At 36.2% G+C, this 21,472-nt stretch overlaps 1 protein-coding gene across 1 annotated transcript; it reads right to left on the bottom strand.

Annotated features, from left to right (window-relative positions):
- Positions 1–392: 392 nt before the first annotated feature.
- On the bottom strand, positions 393–1,357 carry LOC108336776 (uncharacterized). Its single transcript, XM_017573236.1, has 4 exons — positions 1,111–1,357; positions 889–1,025; positions 720–821; positions 393–566 (listed from the first exon to the last, which is right to left on the bottom strand). The coding sequence occupies exons 1-4, from the start codon at positions 1,355–1,357 to the stop codon at positions 393–395; spliced, it is 660 nt and encodes a 219-aa protein (XP_017428725.1).
- Between the last annotated feature and the right edge of the window lie 20,115 nt (positions 1,358–21,472).

Here is a 21,472-nt window from a genome sequence, read left to right as displayed (position 1 = left end):
CTGGGTGACCAGTCACATAATTTTTGACTTTGTCACATACGTCTAGTGGTTTTGACTCTAATTAATTTTAGATATGAACATTAAACACTTGGTTATCTAACTTGGTCTATTCATTTAAGTATTTGTGATAAGTCAACAACTGTAACTATTTTGCATAAATGCAATTATTTTAATTTTTTCTGCACTTCCTCATGGACGAAACAAACAATCTATGCCAACAATTGAATCTCAAACATTTCATTAACTTCAACAAAATTCAGCATAAGATCACATTAATAACAATTAACATACTCAACGTACACAATATAATGTAGTCTAGGTTTTTAATATTACAATTATCCCTGAAATAGTTATAGTGGTCATAAAATAATATTACAGTTATCCATAAATAACTAATGCTTGTTTGGTTCTTTAGATGTTGATGGCTCGTCAGATGGAGGGACGAATTTGCAGAGGATGTCATCCACATTCTTATTGTTTTTTGCCCACATAGGTAGTCGAATGACAAGTTTCGGGGTGTCCTTCACCAGCTCAATTGTTGGAGTACAAATATCAGCTAGAAAAACCTTCATAACGTTATGATGCATGATATTTAGGTAGTAGTTTGTCTAGAATGCAGTGAAGGATTGCACCTAAATAAACATACAAAATTAATATAAACAACACCATCAAAGGTAAATAAAACTAATTGTAATTTAAGTAGTGAATGGATGGGTTACAAGATTGAGTAACATAACGGAACCAACTCCGATATTGTCTCCAAATTGAGGATCTTGAAGAACTTTCTTGTGCAAGGAAGCCTTCATTGTGGTTGTTGGGTCCTGCTCACATTTAATCATTAAATAGTTTACACGAACAACTATTGTTGTAGTTTAAAAGAAATAATACCTTGATAGTAAACTGCATATCTCCCAACCCATTTGGCTTGCACTCTTTCAGTATGCAAGCAACAAATGGAAGGACCTGTGCTGATTTTGCCTCATCAAGGGAATTGACGTTCTCGAATTTTCCATCAGTTACGAGAACTTCAATGAAGAAAATCATATCAACAAAGAATACATTTAGTCAATGTCAACATGTTCATTGAAATGTATAGGAGTAAAAATGTACCGTGGTGTTCAATATACATTTGTGCCCATTTCCAAGCATTCGAGTTGAAATCTCGTTCATATGTTGCCTGAGCAACATCACGAGCAAATTCTTGAGTGGACTTTGGTTGTTCTGTTTTTGTCCTATTGAGGAAAGCCGCTTGAACATTACCTGCTGGACCAGGTATAAGCGATGCCGAAGCATCGCATTTTTTCAAGAATGATTTAAGGACGTCATCATCATAAACAAGGTCTTCCCATGCATCCATGATTATCTTGAAATAATTTGTAACAATTTCAATACCAGGTAAAGGACACAACAAGAACGGGAAGATTACATTACCACATAGGAACTGAAATAATTGTAAATGACTTACAAATATAGTCAACAACTTCATTGCATAACAATGGGTTTGTCCCACCTATTTAAAGACCTATGGACCAACTTATTATAATTTAATTTTAATGTTTAGTTATAAAATATAATTTTAATACTTTTCCTATTTCATACATGAAATAATGAGGAAACCTTGGTTGATTAACGTGCCTGAAACAGGCAAATCTTATGAAAGATAAAATCTCTTAACTTGTTGGAATAAACTTGCATTAAATATGGGTTATGAGAGAGAAACACTTTTTTGTCAGCAAATTAAATGCATGCTTTGTAAACCAAACCAAATGAATGCATTGGGTGAGAACGTTGATTGTTTTGTTTGCAAGTAAAACCTCCTCAACAAACTGGAAAGTACTTCATTTTTCTTCGTTAAACGTGTATTATCTCCCTACTACCATCGTCTTCATTAAAGACGCGATGTACTCTCATCTTCTGGACTTTGGTGAGGATGACATTAGCTTCATTTAAGGGGGAACTTAATGTTTCAGAGGAGGTTGGTTAGGACCACTTCACCTTCATTAAAGGGCACAATCAATCCTCGTGTGTAGGTATGAATGTATTTCTTCCTTTTTATTTTATTTCATGAGGCATTAAATTCCTTCCATTGCTCAGTTTTATGAATGTATTTTATTTTGTTTATTTTATTTATTTATTGGTCATACCCATTAACCTATGAAGTATTAAATGCCAACAAAATAATTTCCCATTAACCTTTATGTTCATAGCAATTTTGTTATAATTATTTTGTGAAGGTTAATCTTTTTGAATAGTGAATTATGTTATTTGTAATACATAAATGATCCCATTTTTTTTCACTATTATCAAGCTTTCTAAACGTGGTTGTGATGTCTAATAGCACAAGTACTATGCCTGAAGTGCCTTAGTTTAATGGCAATATTGATGACCGTAATGAGAGCTTATTTGACTTGGAACCAATGTTGCATATGTGTTTTCAGACAATGGAAGAAGCCAAAAATTTTTACACAAACTACGCAATTACATGTGTCTTTGTTGTGCGGACAAGAACTTCTAAAAAAGATAACAACAACAATGTGTACTACTTGAGATTAGTTTGCTAAAGGGAAGGGAAATATGTGTCTTCCATCAAACCCGAGGTAAAAACACTTCCTAGTCAAACTAAGCAATGTCTAGCTGGGATAACCATTGCAAGGAAGGACGATAAATGGTTTATAAGGACCGTTGTTCTAGAGCATAGCCATGATCTTTGCCCGAATAACTCAAACCTAATTGCTGGCAATAGAAAATTAAGCATGCAAGCTAAACACACCTTGGGGGTGAACGATGATGCGGGATTTCGGATTAATAAGAGTTTCCTTAGCATCGTGACCGATGCAGGTGGATTTGAAAACATGGAGTTCGTCGAGAAAGATGCGAGAAACTACATTGGCCAACACAGAAGATCTTTATGTAAGGATGGTGATGGTCAGGCCCTCCTACGACACTTCTCTTCAATGAAAAATTTAAATAACGAGTTTTTCTACGACATTGCATTGAACGAAGGGAATATAATTTGTAGTGTGTTTTGGGCTGATGCAAGAAGTCGAGCCGCATGTGAAGAATTCGGTGATGTGGTGTCCTTCAACACCACGTACTTAACAAATAAGTATGACATGCCATTTGCGCCTTTTGTTGGAGTTAACCATCATGGACACTCCATTTTACTTGGTTGTGGATTGCTCTCGTCGAAAGACACTTCCTCATTTGTATGGTTGTTCCAATGTTGGCTTAGATGCATGCGTAATAAGGCCCCTGATGGGATTATAACTGACCAATGTAGGGCAATGGCCAATGTCATTGAAGAAGTGTTTCCAAATACAAGGCACAGGTGGTGTTTATGGCACATCATGAAGAAGTTTCCAGAAAAGTTTCAAGCCTATAAAAATTATGTGGCTATCAAAAGCGAACTAAACACGTTAATTTATGAATGTGGTTGTCCAACAAAATTTGAAAATGGTTGGGAAGAACTACTGACCAAACATGGATTGGAGGAGAATGAATGACTATGTAACTTGTATGAAGAGAGACATAAATGGGTTCCTTGTTACTTGAGGAATCATTTCTGGGCAGGCATGTCAACAACTCAAAGAAGTGAGGGAATGAATGCTTTTTTTGATGGATTTATCAATTCTAGTACCACACTTCAACAATTTGTGGTTCAATACGATAATGCCCTAAGGATGAAGGCCCAAAAAGAAATACAAGCTGAATTCTCCTCCCTCAACACCACGGTTGCATGTGGCTCTCAGTCACCGATTGAGAGACAATTTCAAGTAGAGTACACACATGCAAAGTTTGAGGAGGTCCAAACAGAGTTTCCGTTAAGGATGAATTTTTTCATCAAAGACATCGTAAAGGACAACTTATTCAACGCTTACACTATAAAAGAGGAACGCATGGGGGAGGGTAATTGTTTACCAGATAAATTTTATAAAGTGCAATTTGATCCAGTCACAAAGAATAACACGTGTTCCTGCCTATTATTTAAGTTTAGAGGCATCATTTGTCGGCATTCCCTATTGGTATTCGGTCAGGAAGATGTTTACAGTGTGCCCTCTAAATACGTTCTATGGCGATGGAGAAAAAGTATCCGTAGAAGGCACACACTCATTAGAGCAGCGTATAGTAATTCCAGTCATGAGCCGACGATGCAAAGATACCAAATTGTGCAAACGATTCTATGAAATTGTTGAGGTAGCTTGTGAGTCGGAACTTGCTTTTAATGAATTGGAAAAGGAACTTGATTTCCTTGGTAAAAAGTTTGGGTACAGTTCATCCATGACAAATAACATCATTAGTGATGGAGGTCAACTACGATATGATAATGCATTCGGTGGTACAATACCCGACACTAGAGTTGGAAGTGTTGATGTACTTCTTCACAGTCCTTTAGCTGTTAAGCGAAAAGGACGACCGCGCACGAACAGGTTGAAGTCAACCGTTGAGAAAAGAACCAAAAAACAGAATTCAACTTCAGCGAAAAAAACTTCAACACCATCAGTACAAGAAGCTGTGAGTAATTAATTAAATTGTTTATTAAATAAATTACTTCAATTTGTTATAATTTTTTCTAAATGTAATTGTGTTGATTCAGGAGAGAAGGATACCTAATGTTCTACAAAGTGATGAGGTTGTTCAATTTCAATCCCAATCTTACCAACTATCACAACAAACTGAAATGGCTCCTTCTAGATTTATATCTTTATTGTCAGCTGTACATAACAATTTCGATAACAACATTATTTGATATATATATATATATATATATAACTTCCTTATTCTTGTTCTATGTATTCTATATCTATATTAAATTAACATTGTTCTGTGAATGATGTGTAACTGATTAGTTGAATTATATGATAAGCAATTGCTTGATGCGCATTGTGAAAAAACCCTTTCATGTACTGTTACACTAGGTACTGTTTAAAATGCAATGTTTGGGACAAAAAACCAGTCTTGTAATCGATTACATCTAACCTGTAATTGATTACAGGTTGATGTTTAGACCATATAACTACCCACGACTGAACTTTTTTGGCCCACATACCCCACTTTAGTTTTCCTGTACTTAACTACCCACTTAGCACGTTGTTCAAGTACCTTTTCAACATTATTTTCTCTCTCAAAACCCTAACAATCCTGCAATGGTTGATCGTGCAAGCAAGAAACAAAGGGCATCTTCTTCCTGTGATGGACGTCGTCGCCGCCGCAGTCCAACACCATCCCCACTAACAGTAAACAATGAACTCTTCTTGTCGGATGAACAATATGAGAAATTTGCACTACAATTTTTCAATCGTGAAATATTGGAAAGCAAATATCTCGAGGATGATTACTTTGAAGGAAGAAATTTTTAATTCTACGACATATTGGCCGACGCTGGGCTGACGCAATTTGTGTCTTTAAGAAGACATTACTACCCATAATTAGTAAGAGTCTTCTACAACAACATGTCCATTTCGGATACCGAGGTTATTCGAAGCCAAGTAAAAGGGGTCAAAATCAGAGTTAGCCCTAATCTTTTTCATCAACTCACAACCCTCCCAACTGATGGTGTTCGTTATGAAGGAGGTGTTGTCGTTGAGTGGAAAGAGCAATAAGATTCTATAAGTGCAAGGCAACTCGTCTGTAGAGATGATGCTGACATACAAAGTAGAATACTGGCCGAGCAAATGAAGGTTCAACTAAGGATACTTCATTACGTTCTTACTCGAGTATTAGTTCCTCGTGCAACCAATATTGGTCAGGCATCCGAAGAGGATATTATGCTGCTATGGGCCCTTTTCAATTCCATACACATTAACTGGGGACATCTTATCAGATATAGGATGAAAAGGGCATTAAAGGATAATGCCAAGTTGCCATATCCTCATTTGATAACCATCTTCATCCAACACTTTGAAGTCCCTATTGAGACTGATCCTATTACAGAAATTAAGTTAAAGCAAAAAATAGGATATGAAGTTGTAGCCTCATTTGGTTATGTGAAAAAAGATGACGGAGTATGGGTTCCCAAAAAAAACGCCCCCCCCCAATGAACAACGTCAAGGTGGACAAGACGAGGATAATGAACAAGCCAGTTCTTCTACAACATTGAATGATGTCATAAACTGCATCGAACAACTCCAGACCTTCGTTGGTACAAGATTTGATGCCTTGGAAACGCGATTTGGAAACATGGACATGGTCATGGGGACAAGATTTGACGTGCTACAATCGCGAGATGGGAACATTGAGGAACAACTGCAGCACATGCAAAGCGGTTTTGATAACGAACCTCGTAGTTAGAATTCCTTGTTTAGGGTTTATTTCGTTCATTACAAACAACCATGGATTACTGTGTTGCTACTTCCTTATTTTAATGTTTTTAATAATCAAGTGCTTTAAGGAGATTTAAAGTTTTCATCATGAATGTTTACTTTAAGCTTTTGCGAATTATTTATCATAAATACTTAAAACAATATACTAAGTTAGATAACCAAGAGTGTAATGGTCATGTTAACAATAAAATAGAGTGAAAAGCACTAGCCTTATGTAACAAAGTAACACATTTTCTCAATGATCACCCAGGTCACCACAGTTGGCTCCTACAGTGGGACTTTCTGTACAAATCATAGAATTCACTCGCGTAATCGTTTACCAGGTCCCTGTAAACGATTACCATAGTGTTTTTTCAGGACCAGGTCTGAACACTTCCCCCAACTTGCTCATCTAACAAGCAATGATACTTTTCCCCATCAAGGGGTCACCAAACATCACTTCCCACCCTCTACCGACACTTAAACACCAGAATCAACTCAAGAGCATTGGACTTATGTCACAAAGTAACACATTTTGTCAATGATCACCCAAGTCACCACAACTGGCTCCTGCTGTGCAACTTTCTGTACAAAACATAGATTCCACCCGCGTAATCGTTTACAAGGACCCTGTAAACGATTACCAAAGTGTTTTTTCAGTACAAGGTCTGAACTGTCAGAAGTGGCTGCAGCGAAATGGTTAGCGTGGAATAACAAACCAAGAGGGTTTTTAATTCAAACGTGTGCCTTTTCATTTCTACTCAATTAAACTTACTTAGAAATTAATATTGACAAATAAAGAGAGTAAGGTTGAGAGAAATTTGCACAGATGATTTTATCCTGGTTCGGATCTTACCAATCCTACGTCCAGTCGCTTATCTCAAAACAAGATAAACAGTTTCACTAACACAAAACAATTACAAACTACAATCACAAAGATACAATTTGTAAGAGTTTAGAAACCACCTTTCTTGATACCACAAGAGATGAAACTACACCTCCTTTGAGTCTTCACAAAGGATGAACACCTCCTCCGAATACTTCACGAAGGATGAACACCTCCTCCGAATACTTCACGAAGGATGATTCTCTTCCGAACACCTCCTTAGACACACCAAGGATGAACCGGCTATTTCCTCTGTCACCGTAGCAGCACTTCACCAGCTCCACAGACAAGAGTTTCACAAGCCGAACAAGAACACACAAGTCTCAAGAATTTCTGAGTATTTTGAGCACAAGGGAAGAGTTTCTGTGTCTCTGGTTTTTCTTCTTGAGAGGAAATGAGAGTCTATTTATAGACTCATCCAAAGACTCTTCCATTTTTCGTTTTCAGCCTTTCTTACTGTGTTAATCGATTAGCTACAGTGGTTAATCGATTAACACTCCAACGGATAGTCCAACGGCTCTAAAAACGGCTAGTTTTTCAAACGGTCACTGTGTTAATCGATTAACACCCTCTGTTAATCGATTAGCGTTAATCGATTAACACCCTCTGTTAATCGATTAGCTACAGTGTTTTGCTACAGTACATTGCTACAGTACATTGCTACAGTACATTGCTACAGTAATGTGCTACAGTATTTTGCTACAGTAATTTTACAAAACACTTTCTTTTTCCTATACATATTTCTAAGAGTATTACAAAAGCTTTCCATAGCAATACAAGTCTTCATAACATCTTGAATCTTGATTTCTTCTTGACTTGATTTGGACATTATCAAAACTTCATTTTCATCATTTTGCTAACAATCTCCCCCTTTTTGATGATGATCAAAAACTCCTTGATTTAAAGCTTTTGGTAATAATCTGTATTTAAAACACAACTTATGGAAGAAAGAGTGCATTAGTGAATGAGCACAAATAGCACAAATAGGCAAATAAGCTTTAAACATTTTCTCCCCCTTTTTGATCATAATTAAAAAGTTGTGTTTGATGTTCTCCCCATAAGATAATACTCCCCCTTAATAAAAGCATGTATGCATATGAGCTAAAAATATTTCAAATTTAAAGATTCATTCAAACATGCAGAATAGGATATTTAAAGCAAATATTTTTAGGAGAAAGAGCTTATAAAACATTGTTGAGATCTTCATCTTGAGGATTGTCATCATTCTTTGCTTCATTTGTTGTCTTCTACAAATCTTCGTCATTGCCTGCATGTAATTCAACTGACTCAAGAGGTTTTGCCTCAAGGTCTACAATTTCATCAAAGACAACATGCTCACATAAAAGTTTTTCCGATTTAAAACTATATATGCTTTATATATTAGATGATATCCAAAAAAATAGTTTTATCGGTCTTGGAATAAAAATTTTCTTAAATTTTGTTTTAAAGAAATTTAAAAAAATTGGTACCCAACAATTTTGTATGGGTCCTTTGGGTTAGATTTAGAAAAAAGAAATCATTTTATAACCCAAACATATCTACCACTTGGAACACCATAATGCTTAATTTTACATTTATTTGAAGTATGACCCTTTTTCATACAATAAAAGCATGATACAACATTTGTGTTCCTATAAGTTGTTCCTTTTTCTACCCAAGTTCTATGGGTTCTATGATTATGTTTATTTTTAATTCTAGGAACATACTTATTTTTAACAACCTTATTTTCATTATTTTTACTACATTCTCCTAAGGTTGTTTCATCTAGTAGTTTCTTATGATTAACACAAGATGCACATTTATCACTACTAGTAAATTTACCCTTTTCAAAACATAAAACTTTATTTTTCAATTCTTTATTTTCTTCAAAAATATTTTCAAAATTTAATTTTAAATTCTTATTTTCTTCAAGAATATTTTCAAAGTTTAACTTTAAATTTTTGAAATCCTTTTTCAATTTTTGATGGGCTTTATCTAATTTTTCAGATTCTACTATTAAAGCAGCATAAATTTCATGCAATTCATTTTCACTAATTTGACTAGAATTATCAGAATCGCTAGATGTACTTACTTGGCTTCCAGCGTCGTCATTCACCACTAAACAGATGTTTGCTTCTTCATCTGAGTAGCTTGAATCTGAAATGGTCTCATTGTCGTCTTCCCATGCAATGTATGCCTTCTTTTTCTTGAAGAATTTCTTTTCTTCACCCTTCTTTTGATTTGGGCAGTCTGCTTTTAGATGCCCCTTTTCTCCGCAACCATAGCATCGGTAATTTGAGGAAGATACTGGATTATCTTTCTTTTCGTATCTAAATTTTCCTTTGCCTTTAGACTTCATGAACCTGTTGAGCCTTTTTATCATGAGTCTCAATTCTTCTTCTTCGTCTGAGTCTTCATCTTCCGATTTACCTTTGCTTCTTTCAACCTCAGATTTCAAGGCTAGACTCTTTTTCTTAGTTTTTGCTTTTGCTTCTTCTTCATCTAGTCTTCCGAGGTCAAGTTCATGTTCCCTCAACTTTCCAAAAAGTGCCGCCATAGTCATTGTGTTGAGATTTTGTGACTCAGAAATTGCAGTCACTTTTGGTTGCCAAGACCTGTCTAAAGATTTCAGAATTTTTATATTAAGCTCATCAGTATCGAAAGATTTACCTAGTCCAATGAGATGATTGACAATGTTGGTGAAGCGTTTTTGAACATCTACTATTGTTTCCCCTTGCTTCATCTTGAACATCTCGTATTCCTGGATTAAGGTATTCTTTCTAGCTCTCTTAACATCATCTGTACCTTCATGGGTTACTCTTAGTACTTCCCACATTTCTTATGCAGTTTTACAAACAGAAATCCTGTAAAACTCATCAACAGTTAAAGCAGATGAAATAATATTACGAGCTTTTACATCATTACCAAATTTTTTCTTATCTTGAGCAGTCCATTGGTCATGGGGCTTTGGTTCCTGCATATTGTTAATTGGAACAAAAGGACCAGATGCAACAGCATCCCAAATATCTATATCAATAGATTCCATAAATATTTGCATTCTGACCTTCCAAAATGCGTAATTTTCACCTGTGAATAGTGGTGGTCTATTGATAGAAGCACCCTCTGCGAAGGTTTGATGTGATCCTTCCATTTGAATTACTATCAAAGCAAGCTCTGATACCAATTGTCAGAAGTGGCTGCAGCGGAATGGTTAGCGTGGAATAACAAACCAAGAGGGTTTTTAATTCAAACGTGTGCCTTTTAATTTCTACTCAATTAAACTTACTTAGAAATTAATATTGACAAATAAAGAGAGTAAGGTTGAGAGAAATTTGCACAGATGATTTTATCCTGGTTCGGATCTTACCAATCCTACGTCTAGTCGCTTATCTCAAAACAAGATAAACAGTTTCACTAACACAAAACAATTACAAACTACAATCACAAAGATACAATTTGTAAGAGTTTAGAAACCACCTTTCTTGATACCACAAGAGATGAAACTACACCTCCTTTGAGTCTTCACAAAGGATGAACACCTCCTCCGAATACTTCACGAAGGATGAACACCTCCTCCGAATACTTCACGAAGGATGATTCTCTTCTGAACACCTCCTTAGACACACCAAGGATGAACCGACTATTTCCTCTGTCACCGTAGGAGCACTTCACCAGCTCCACAGACAAGAGTTTCACAAGCCGAACAAGAACACACAAGTCTCAAGAATTTCTGAGTATTTTGAGCACAAGGGAAGAGTTTCTGTGTCTCTGGTTTTTCTTCTTGAGAGGAAATGAGAGTCTATTTATAGACTCATCCAAAGACTCTTCCATTTTTTGTTTTCAGCCTTTCTTACTGTGTTAATCGATTAGCTACAGTGGTTAATCGATTAACACTCCAACGGATAGTCCAACGGCTCTAAAAACGACTAGTTTTTCAAACGGTCACTGTGTTAATCGATTAACACCCTCTGTTAATCGATTAGCGTTAATCGATTAACACCCTCTGTTAATCGATTAGCTACAGTGTTTTGCTACAGTACATTGCTACAGTACATTGCTACAGTAATGTGCTACAGTAATTTTACAAAACACTTTCTTTTTCCTATACATATTTCTAAGAGTATTACAAAAGCTTTCCATAGCAATACAAGTCTTCATAACATCTTGAATCTTGATTTCTTCTTGACTTGATTTGGACATCATCAAAACTTCATTTTCATCATTTTGCTAACATGAACACTTCCCCCAACTTGCTCATCTAACAAGCAATAGTACTTTCCCCCATCAAGGGGTCACCAAACATCACTTCCCACCCTTTACTAACACTTTAACACCAGAATCAACTCAGGAGAACTGGCCTTATGTCACAAAGTAACACATTTTGTAGATGGTCACCTAGGTCACCACAACTTGCTCCTGTTGTGCTACTTTCTATATAAAACACAGAATCCACTCGCGTAATCGTTTATGAGGTCCCTGTAAACGATTACCAAGTGTTTTTTCAGGACCAGGTTTGAACACTTCCCCATACTTGCTCATCTAAAAAGCAATGATACTTTCCCCCATCAAGGGGTCACCAAACATCACTTCCCACCCTTTACTAACACTTAAACACCAGAATCAACTCAAGAGAACTGGACTTATGTCACAAAGTAACATATTTTGTCAATGGTCACCCAAGTCACCACAGCTAGCTCCTACTATGCAACTTTTTGTACAAAACACAGAATTCACTCGCGTAATCGTTTACCGGGTCCCTGTAAACGATTACCACAGTGGTTTTTCAAGACCAGGTCTGAACACTTCCCCCAACTTGCTCATCTAACAAGAAATTATACTTTGCCCCATCTAGTGGTCATCAAACATCACTTCCCACCCTCTACTGACACTTAAACACCAGAATCAACTCAAGAGCATTGGACTTATGTCACAAAGTAACACATTTTGTCAATGGTCACCCAGGTCACCACAGTTGGCTCCTATTGTGCAACTTTCTGTACAAAACATAGAATCCACTCGCATAATCGTTTATCAGTCCCCTGTAAACGATTACCATAGTGTTTTTTCAGGACCAGGTCTAAACACTTCCGCCAACTTACTCATCTAACAAGCAATGATACTTTCCCCCATTTAGTGGTCACCAAACATCACTTACCACCCTCTACTGACACTTAAACACCATAATCAACTCAAGAGCACTTTCCTTATGTCATAAAGTAACACATTTTGTCAATGGTCAGTCAGGTCACCAAAGCTGGCTCCTGTAGTGGGACTTTCTGTACAAAACACAAAATTCACTCACATAATCATTTACCAAGCCCCTGTAAACGATTACCACAGTGTTTTTTCCCTGCACAACTCTCAACACTTCCCCCAACTGCCTTGTGTAACAAAGATTGATACTTTCCCCCATCAAGGGGTCACCAAACATCACTTCCCACCCTCTACTGACACTTAAACACCATAATCAACTCAAGAGCACTAGACTTATGTCACAAAGTAACACATTTTGTCAATGGTCAGCCATGTCACCACAGTTGGCTCCTGTAGTGGGACTTTCTGTACAAAACACAAAATTCAATCGCGTAATTGTTTACTAGGCCCCTGTAAACGATTACCACAGTGTTTTTTCCCTGCACAACTCTCAACACTTCCCCTAACCTTCTCATCTCAAAAACAATGGTCCTTTCCACCATCATGGGGTCACCAAACATGACTTCCCAACCTCTACTCATAGTTAAACACTATAATGAACTCAAGACCATTGGATTTATGTTACAAATCAACCAGTTGTAATCGATTACTTTTGTGTTTTTTTCCTCAAAAACTTTCACAAGTTAAATTCACTTGTTAAACCATTGCCTTCATTTCAAATACTTATTAATATTGTGCGTTCCTTTTTCATCATAACACATACATTGTAACAAAAATTAAATTGCACATGATGTAATCATCGAAATGACTTACAAATATAGTCAACAACTTCATTGCATAACAATGGGTTTGTCCCACCTATTTAAAGACCTATGGACCAACTTATTATAATTTAATTTTAATGTTTAGTTATAAAATATAATTTTAATACTTTTCCTATTTCATACATGAAATAATGAGGAAACCTTGGTTGATTAACGTGCCTGAAACAGGCAAATCTTATGAAAGATAAAATCTCTTAACTTGTTGGAATAAACTTGCATTAAATATGGGTTATGAGAGAGAAACACTTTTTTGTCAGCAAATTAAATGCATGCTTTGTAAACCAAACCAAATGAATGCATTGGGTGAGAACGTTGATTGTTTTGTTTGCAAGTAAAACCTCCTCAACAAACTGGAAAGTACTTCATTTTTCTTCGTTAAACGTGTATTATCTCCCTACTACCATCGTCTTCATTAAAGACGCGATGTACTCTCATCTTCTGGACTTTGGTGAGGATGACATTAGCTTCATTTAAGGGGGAACTTAATGTTTCAGAGGAGGTTGGTTAGGACCACTTCACCTTCATTAAAGGGCACAATCAATCCTCGTGTGTAGGTATGAATGTATTTCTTCCTTTTTATTTTATTTCATGAGGCATTAAATTCCTTCCATTGCTCAGTTTTATGAATGTATTTTATTTTGTTTATTTTATTTATTTATTGGTCATACCCATTAACCTATGAAGTATTAAATGCCAACAAAATAATTTCCCATTAACCTTTATGTTCATAGCAATTTTGTTATAATTATTTTGTGAAGGTTAATCTTTTTGAATAGTGAATTATGTTATTTGTAATACATAAATGATCCCATTTTTTTTCACTATTATCAAGCTTTCTAAACGTGGTTGTGATGTCTAATAGCACAAGTACTATGCCTGAAGTGCCTTAGTTTAATGGCAATATTGATGACCGTAATGAGAGCTTATTTGACTTGGAACCAATGTTGCATATGTGTTTTCAGACAATGGAAGAAGCCAAAAATTTTTACACAAACTACGCAATTACATGTGTCTTTGTTGTGCGGACAAGAACTTCTAAAAAAGATAACAACAACAATGTGTACTACTTGAGATTAGTTTGCTAAAGGGAAGGGAAATATGTGTCTTCCATCAAACCCGAGGTAAAAACACTTCCTAGTCAAACTAAGCAATGTCTAGCTGGGATAACCATTGCAAGGAAGGACGATAAATGGTTTATAAGGACCGTTGTTCTAGAGCATAGCCATGATCTTTGCCCGAATAACTCAAACCTAATTGCTGGCAATAGAAAATTAAGCATGCAAGCTAAACACACCTTGGGGGTGAACGATGATGCGGGATTTCGGATTAATAAGAGTTTCCTTAGCATCGTGACCGATGCAGGTGGATTTGAAAACATGGAGTTCGTCGAGAAAGATGCGAGAAACTACATTGGCCAACACAGAAGATCTTTATGTAAGGATGGTGATGGTCAGGCCCTCCTACGACACTTCTCTTCAATGAAAAATTTAAATAACGAGTTTTTCTACGACATTGCATTGAACGAAGGGAATATAATTTGTAGTGTGTTTTGGGCTGATGCAAGAAGTCGAGCCGCATGTGAAGAATTCGGTGATGTGGTGTCCTTCAACACCACGTACTTAACAAATAAGTATGACATGCCATTTGCGCCTTTTGTTGGAGTTAACCATCATGGACACTCCATTTTACTTGGTTGTGGATTGCTCTCGTCGAAAGACACTTCCTCATTTGTATGGTTGTTCCAATGTTGGCTTAGATGCATGCGTAATAAGGCCCCTGATGGGATTATAACTGACCAATGTAGGGCAATGGCCAATGTCATTGAAGAAGTGTTTCCAAATACAAGGCACAGGTGGTGTTTATGGCACATCATGAAGAAGTTTCCAGAAAAGTTTCAAGCCTATAAAAATTATGTGGCTATCAAAAGCGAACTAAACACGTTAATTTATGAATGTGGTTGTCCAACAAAATTTGAAAATGGTTGGGAAGAACTACTGACCAAACATGGATTGGAGGAGAATGAATGACTATGTAACTTGTATGAAGAGAGACATAAATGGGTTCCTTGTTACTTGAGGAATCATTTCTGGGCAGGCATGTCAACAACTCAAAGAAGTGAGGGAATGAATGCTTTTTTTGATGGATTTATCAATTCTAGTACCACACTTCAACAATTTGTGGTTCAATACGATAATGCCCTAAGGATGAAGGCCCAAAAAGAAATACAAGCTGAATTCTCCTCCCTCAACACCACGGTTGCATGTGGCTCTCAGTCACCGATTGAGAGACAATTTCAAGTAGAGTACACACATGCAAAGTTTGAGGAGGTCCAAACAGAGTTTCCGTTAAGGATGAATTTTTTCATCAAAGACATCGTAAAGGACAACTTATTCAACGCTTACACTATAAAAGAGGAACGCATGGGGGAGGGTAATTGTTTACCAGATAAATTTTATAAAGTGCAATTTGATCCAGTCACAAAGAATAACACGTGTTCCTGCCTATTATTTAAGTTTAGAGGCATCATTTGTCGGCATTCCCTATTGGTATTCGGTCAGGAAGATGTTTACAGTGTGCCCTCTAAATACGTTCTATGGCGATGGAGAAAAAGTATCCGTAGAAGGCACACACTCATTAGAGCAGCGTATAGTAATTCCAGTCATGAGCCGACGATGCAAAGATACCAAATTGTGCAAACGATTCTATGAAATTGTTGAGGTAGCTTGTGAGTCGGAACTTGCTTTTAATGAATTGGAAAAGGAACTTGATTTCCTTGGTAAAAAGTTTGGGTACAGTTCATCCATGACAAATAACATCATTAGTGATGGAGGTCAACTACGATATGATAATGCATTCGGTGGTACAATACCCGACACTAGAGTTGGAAGTGTTGATGTACTTCTTCACAGTCCTTTAGCTGTTAAGCGAAAAGGACGACCGCGCACGAACAGGTTGAAGTCAACCGTTGAGAAAAGAACCAAAAAACAGAATTCAACTTCAGCGAAAAAAACTTCAACACCATCAGTACAAGAAGCTGTGAGTAATTAATTAAATTGTTTATTAAATAAATTACTTCAATTTGTTATAATTTTTTCTAAATGTAATTGTGTTGATTCAGGAGAGAAGGATACCTAATGTTCTACAAAGTGATGAGGTTGTTCAATTTCAATCCCAATCTTACCAACTATCACAACAAACTGAAATGGCTCCTTCTAGATTTATATCTTTATTGTCAGCTGTACATAACAATTTCGATAACAACATTATTTGATATATATATATATATATATATAACTTCCTTATTCTTGTTCTATGTATTCTATATCTATATTAAATTAACATTGTTCTGTGAATGATGTGTAACTGATTAGTTGAATTATATGATAAGCAATTGCTTGATGCGCATTGTGAAAAAACCCTTTCATGTACTGTTACACTAGGTACTGTTTAAAATGCAATGTTTGGGACAAAAAACCAGTCTTGTAATCGATTACATCTAACCTGTAATTGATTACAGGTTGATGTTTAGACCATATAACTACCCACGACTGAACTTTTTTGGCCCACATACCCCACTTTAGTTTTCCTGTACTTAACTACCCACTTAGCACGTTGTTCAAGTACCTTTTCAACATTATTTTCTCTCTCAAAACCCTAACAATCCTGCAATGGTTGATCGTGCAAGCAAGAAACAAAGGGCATCTTCTTCCTGTGATGGACGTCGTCGCCGCCGCAGTCCAACACCATCCCCACTAACAGTAAACAATGAACTCTTCTTGTCGGATGAACAATATGAGAAATTTGCACTACAATTTTTCAATCGTGAAATATTGGAAAGCAAATATCTCGAGGATGATTACTTTGAAGGAAGAAATTTTTAATTCTACGACATATTGGCCGACGCTGGGCTGACGCAATTTGTGTCTTTAAGAAGACATTACTACCCATAATTAGTAAGAGTCTTCTACAACAACATGTCCATTTCGGATACCGAGGTTATTCGAAGCCAAGTAAAAGGGGTCAAAATCAGAGTTAGCCCTAATCTTTTTCATCAACTCACAACCCTCCCAACTGATGGTGTTCGTTATGAAGGAGGTGTTGTCGTTGAGTGGAAAGAGCAATAAGATTCTATAAGTGCAAGGCAACTCGTCTGTAGAGATGATGCTGACATACAAAGTAGAATACTGGCCGAGCAAATGAAGGTTCAACTAAGGATACTTCATTACGTTCTTACTCGAGTATTAGTTCCTCGTGCAACCAATATTGGTCAGGCATCCGAAGAGGATATTATGCTGCTATGGGCCCTTTTCAATTCCATACACATTAACTGGGGACATCTTATCAGATATAGGATGAAAAGGGCATTAAAGGATAATGCCAAGTTGCCATATCCTCATTTGATAACCATCTTCATCCAACACTTTGAAGTCCCTATTGAGACTGATCCTATTACAGAAATTAAGTTAAAGCAAAAAATAGGATATGAAGTTGTAGCCTCATTTGGTTATGTGAAAAAAGATGACGGAGTATGGGTTCCCAAAAAAAACGCCCCCCCCCAATGAACAACGTCAAGGTGGACAAGACGAGGATAATGAACAAGCCAGTTCTTCTACAACATTGAATGATGTCATAAACTGCATCGAACAACTCCAGACCTTCGTTGGTACAAGATTTGATGCCTTGGAAACGCGATTTGGAAACATGGACATGGTCATGGGGACAAGATTTGACGTGCTACAATCGCGAGATGGGAACATTGAGGAACAACTGCAGCACATGCAAAGCGGTTTTGATAACGAACCTCGTAGTTAGAATTCCTTGTTTAGGGTTTATTTCGTTCATTACAAACAACCATGGATTACTGTGTTGCTACTTCCTTATTTTAATGTTTTTAATAATCAAGTGCTTTAAGGAGATTTAAAGTTTTCATCATGAATGTTTACTTTAAGCTTTTGCGAATTATTTATCATAAATACTTAAAACAATATACTAAGTTAGATAACCAAGAGTGTAATGGTCATGTTAACAATAAAATAGAGTGAAAAGCACTAGCCTTATGTAACAAAGTAACACATTTTCTCAATGATCACCCAGGTCACCACAGTTGGCTCCTACAGTGGGACTTTCTGTACAAATCATAGAATTCACTCGCGTAATCGTTTACCAGGTCCCTGTAAACGATTACCATAGTGTTTTTTCAGGACCAGGTCTGAACACTTCCCCCAACTTGCTCATCTAACAAGCAATGATACTTTTCCCCATCAAGGGGTCACCAAACATCACTTCCCACCCTCTACCGACACTTAAACACCAGAATCAACTCAAGAGCATTGGACTTATGTCACAAAGTAACACATTTTGTCAATGATCACCCAAGTCACCACAACTGGCTCCTGCTGTGCAACTTTCTGTACAAAACATAGATTCCACCCGCGTAATCGTTTACAAGGACCCTGTAAACGATTACCAAAGTGTTTTTTCAGTACAAGGTCTGAACTGTCAGAAGTGGCTGCAGCGAAATGGTTAGCGTGGAATAACAAACCAAGAGGGTTTTTAATTCAAACGTGTGCCTTTTCATTTCTACTCAATTAAACTTACTTAGAAATTAATATTGACAAATAAAGAGAGTAAGGTTGAGAGAAATTTGCACAGATGATTTTATCCTGGTTCGGATCTTACCAATCCTACGTCCAGTCGCTTATCTCAAAACAAGATAAACAGTTTCACTAACACAAAACAATTACAAACTACAATCACAAAGATACAATTTGTAAGAGTTTAGAAACCACCTTTCTTGATACCACAAGAGATGAAACTACACCTCCTTTGAGTCTTCACAAAGGATGAACACCTCCTCCGAATACTTCACGAAGGATGAACACCTCCTCCGAATACTTCACGAAGGATGATTCTCTTCCGAACACCTCCTTAGACACACCAAGGATGAACCGGCTATTTCCTCTGTCACCGTAGCAGCACTTCACCAGCTCCACAGACAAGAGTTTCACAAGCCGAACAAGAACACACAAGTCTCAAGAATTTCTGAGTATTTTGAGCACAAGGGAAGAGTTTCTGTGTCTCTGGTTTTTCTTCTTGAGAGGAAATGAGAGTCTATTTATAGACTCATCCAAAGACTCTTCCATTTTTCGTTTTCAGCCTTTCTTACTGTGTTAATCGATTAGCTACAGTGGTTAATCGATTAACACTCCAACGGATAGTCCAACGGCTCTAAAAACGGCTAGTTTTTCAAACGGTCACTGTGTTAATCGATTAACACCCTCTGTTAATCGATTAGCGTTAATCGATTAACACCCTCTGTTAATCGATTAGCTACAGTGTTTTGCTACAGTACATTGCTACAGTACATTGCTACAGTACATTGCTACAGTAATGTGCTACAGTATTTTGCTACAGTAATTTTACAAAACACTTTCTTTTTCCTATACATATTTCTAAGAGTATTACAAAAGCTTTCCATAGCAATACAAGTCTTCATAACATCTTGAATCTTGATTTCTTCTTGACTTGATTTGGACATTATCAAAACTTCATTTTCATCATTTTGCTAACAATCTCCCCCTTTTTGATGATGATCAAAAACTCCTTGATTTAAAGCTTTTGGTAATAATCTGTATTTAAAACACAACTTATGGAAGAAAGAGTGCATTAGTGAATGAGCACAAATAGCACAAATAGGCAAATAAGCTTTAAACATTTTCTCCCCCTTTTTGATCATAATTAAAAAGTTGTGTTTGATGTTCTCCCCATAAGATAATACTCCCCCTTAATAAAAGCATGTATGCATATGAGCTAAAAATATTTCAAATTTAAAGATTCATTCAAACATGCAGAATAGGATATTTAAAGCAAATATTTTTAGGAGAAAGAGCTTATAAAACATTGTTGAGATCTTCATCTTGAGGATTGTCATCATTCTTTGCTTCATTTGTTGTCTTCTACAAATCTTCGTCATTGCCTGCATGTAATTCAACTGACTCAAGAGGTTTTGCCTCAAGGTCTACAATTTCATCAAAGACAACATGCTCACATAAAAGTTTTTCCGATTTAAAACTATATATGCTTTATATATTAGATGATATCCAAAAAAATAGTTTTATCGGTCTTGGAATAAAAATTTTCTTAAATTTTGTTTTAAAGAAATTTAAAAAAATTGGTACCCAACAATTTTGTATGGGTCCTTTGGGTTAGATTTAGAAAAAAGAAATCATTTTATAACCCAAACATATCTACCACTTGGAACACCATAATGCTTAATTTTACATTTATTTGAAGTATGACCCTTTTTCATACAATAAAAGCATGATACAACATTTGTGTTCCTATAAGTTGTTCCTTTTTCTACCCAAGTTCTATGGGTTCTATGATTATGTTTATTTTTAATTCTAGGAACATACTTATTTTTAACAACCTTATTTTCATTATTTTTACTACATTCTCCTAAGGTTGTTTCATCTAGTAGTTTCTTATGATTAACACAAGATGCACATTTATCACTACTAGTAAATTTACCCTTTTCAAAACATAAAACTTTATTTTTCAATTCTTTATTTTCTTCAAAAATATTTTCAAAATTTAATTTTAAATTCTTATTTTCTTCAAGAATATTTTCAAAGTTTAACTTTAAATTTTTGAAATCCTTTTTCAATTTTTGATGGGCTTTATCTAATTTTTCAGATTCTACTATTAAAGCAGCATAAATTTCATGCAATTCATTTTCACTAATTTGACTAGAATTATCAGAATCGCTAGATGTACTTACTTGGCTTCCAGCGTCGTCATTCACCACTAAACAGATGTTTGCTTCTTCATCTGAGTAGCTTGAATCTGAAATGGTCTCATTGTCGTCTTCCCATGCAATGTATGCCTTCTTTTTCTTGAAGAATTTCTTTTCTTCACCCTTCTTTTGATTTGGGCAGTCTGCTTTTAGATGCCCCTTTTCTCCGCAACCATAGCATCGGTAATTTGAGGAAGATACTGGATTATCTTTCTTTTCGTATCTAAATTTTCCTTTGCCTTTAGACTTCATGAACCTGTTGAGCCTTTTTATCATGAGTCTCAATTCTTCTTCTTCGTCTGAGTCTTCATCTTCCGATTTACCTTTGCTTCTTTCAACCTCAGATTTCAAGGCTAGACTCTTTTTCTTAGTTTTTGCTTTTGCTTCTTCTTCATCTAGTCTTCCGAGGTCAAGTTCATGTTCCCTCAACTTTCCAAAAAGTGCCGCCATAGTCATTGTGTTGAGATTTTGTGACTCAGAAATTGCAGTCACTTTTGGTTGCCAAGACCTGTCTAAAGATTTCAGAATTTTTATA

This window comes from Vigna angularis, chromosome 9, assembly GCF_016808095.1.
Source record: "Vigna angularis cultivar LongXiaoDou No.4 chromosome 9, ASM1680809v1, whole genome shotgun sequence".
Lineage (NCBI taxonomy): Eukaryota > Viridiplantae > Streptophyta > Magnoliopsida > Fabales > Fabaceae > Vigna > Vigna angularis.
This window is presented reverse-complemented; position numbering and strand designations above follow the sequence as displayed.

Bases quoted from the DNA above. Each gene is read 5' to 3' on its own strand.
- LOC108336776 (XM_017573236.1), bottom strand. From the start codon at position 1,357: ATGGATGCATGGGAAGACCTTGTTTATGATGATGACGTCCTTAAATCA. The intron at 822-888 runs GTATTATTTCTT...AAATGTGAGCAG, and splicing joins ATATGCAGTTTACTATCAAG to GACCCAACAACCACAATGAA. The intron at 567-719 runs GTAACCCATCCA...AACGTTATGAAG, and splicing joins CCGTTATGTTACTCAATCTT to GTTTTTCTAGCTGATATTTG.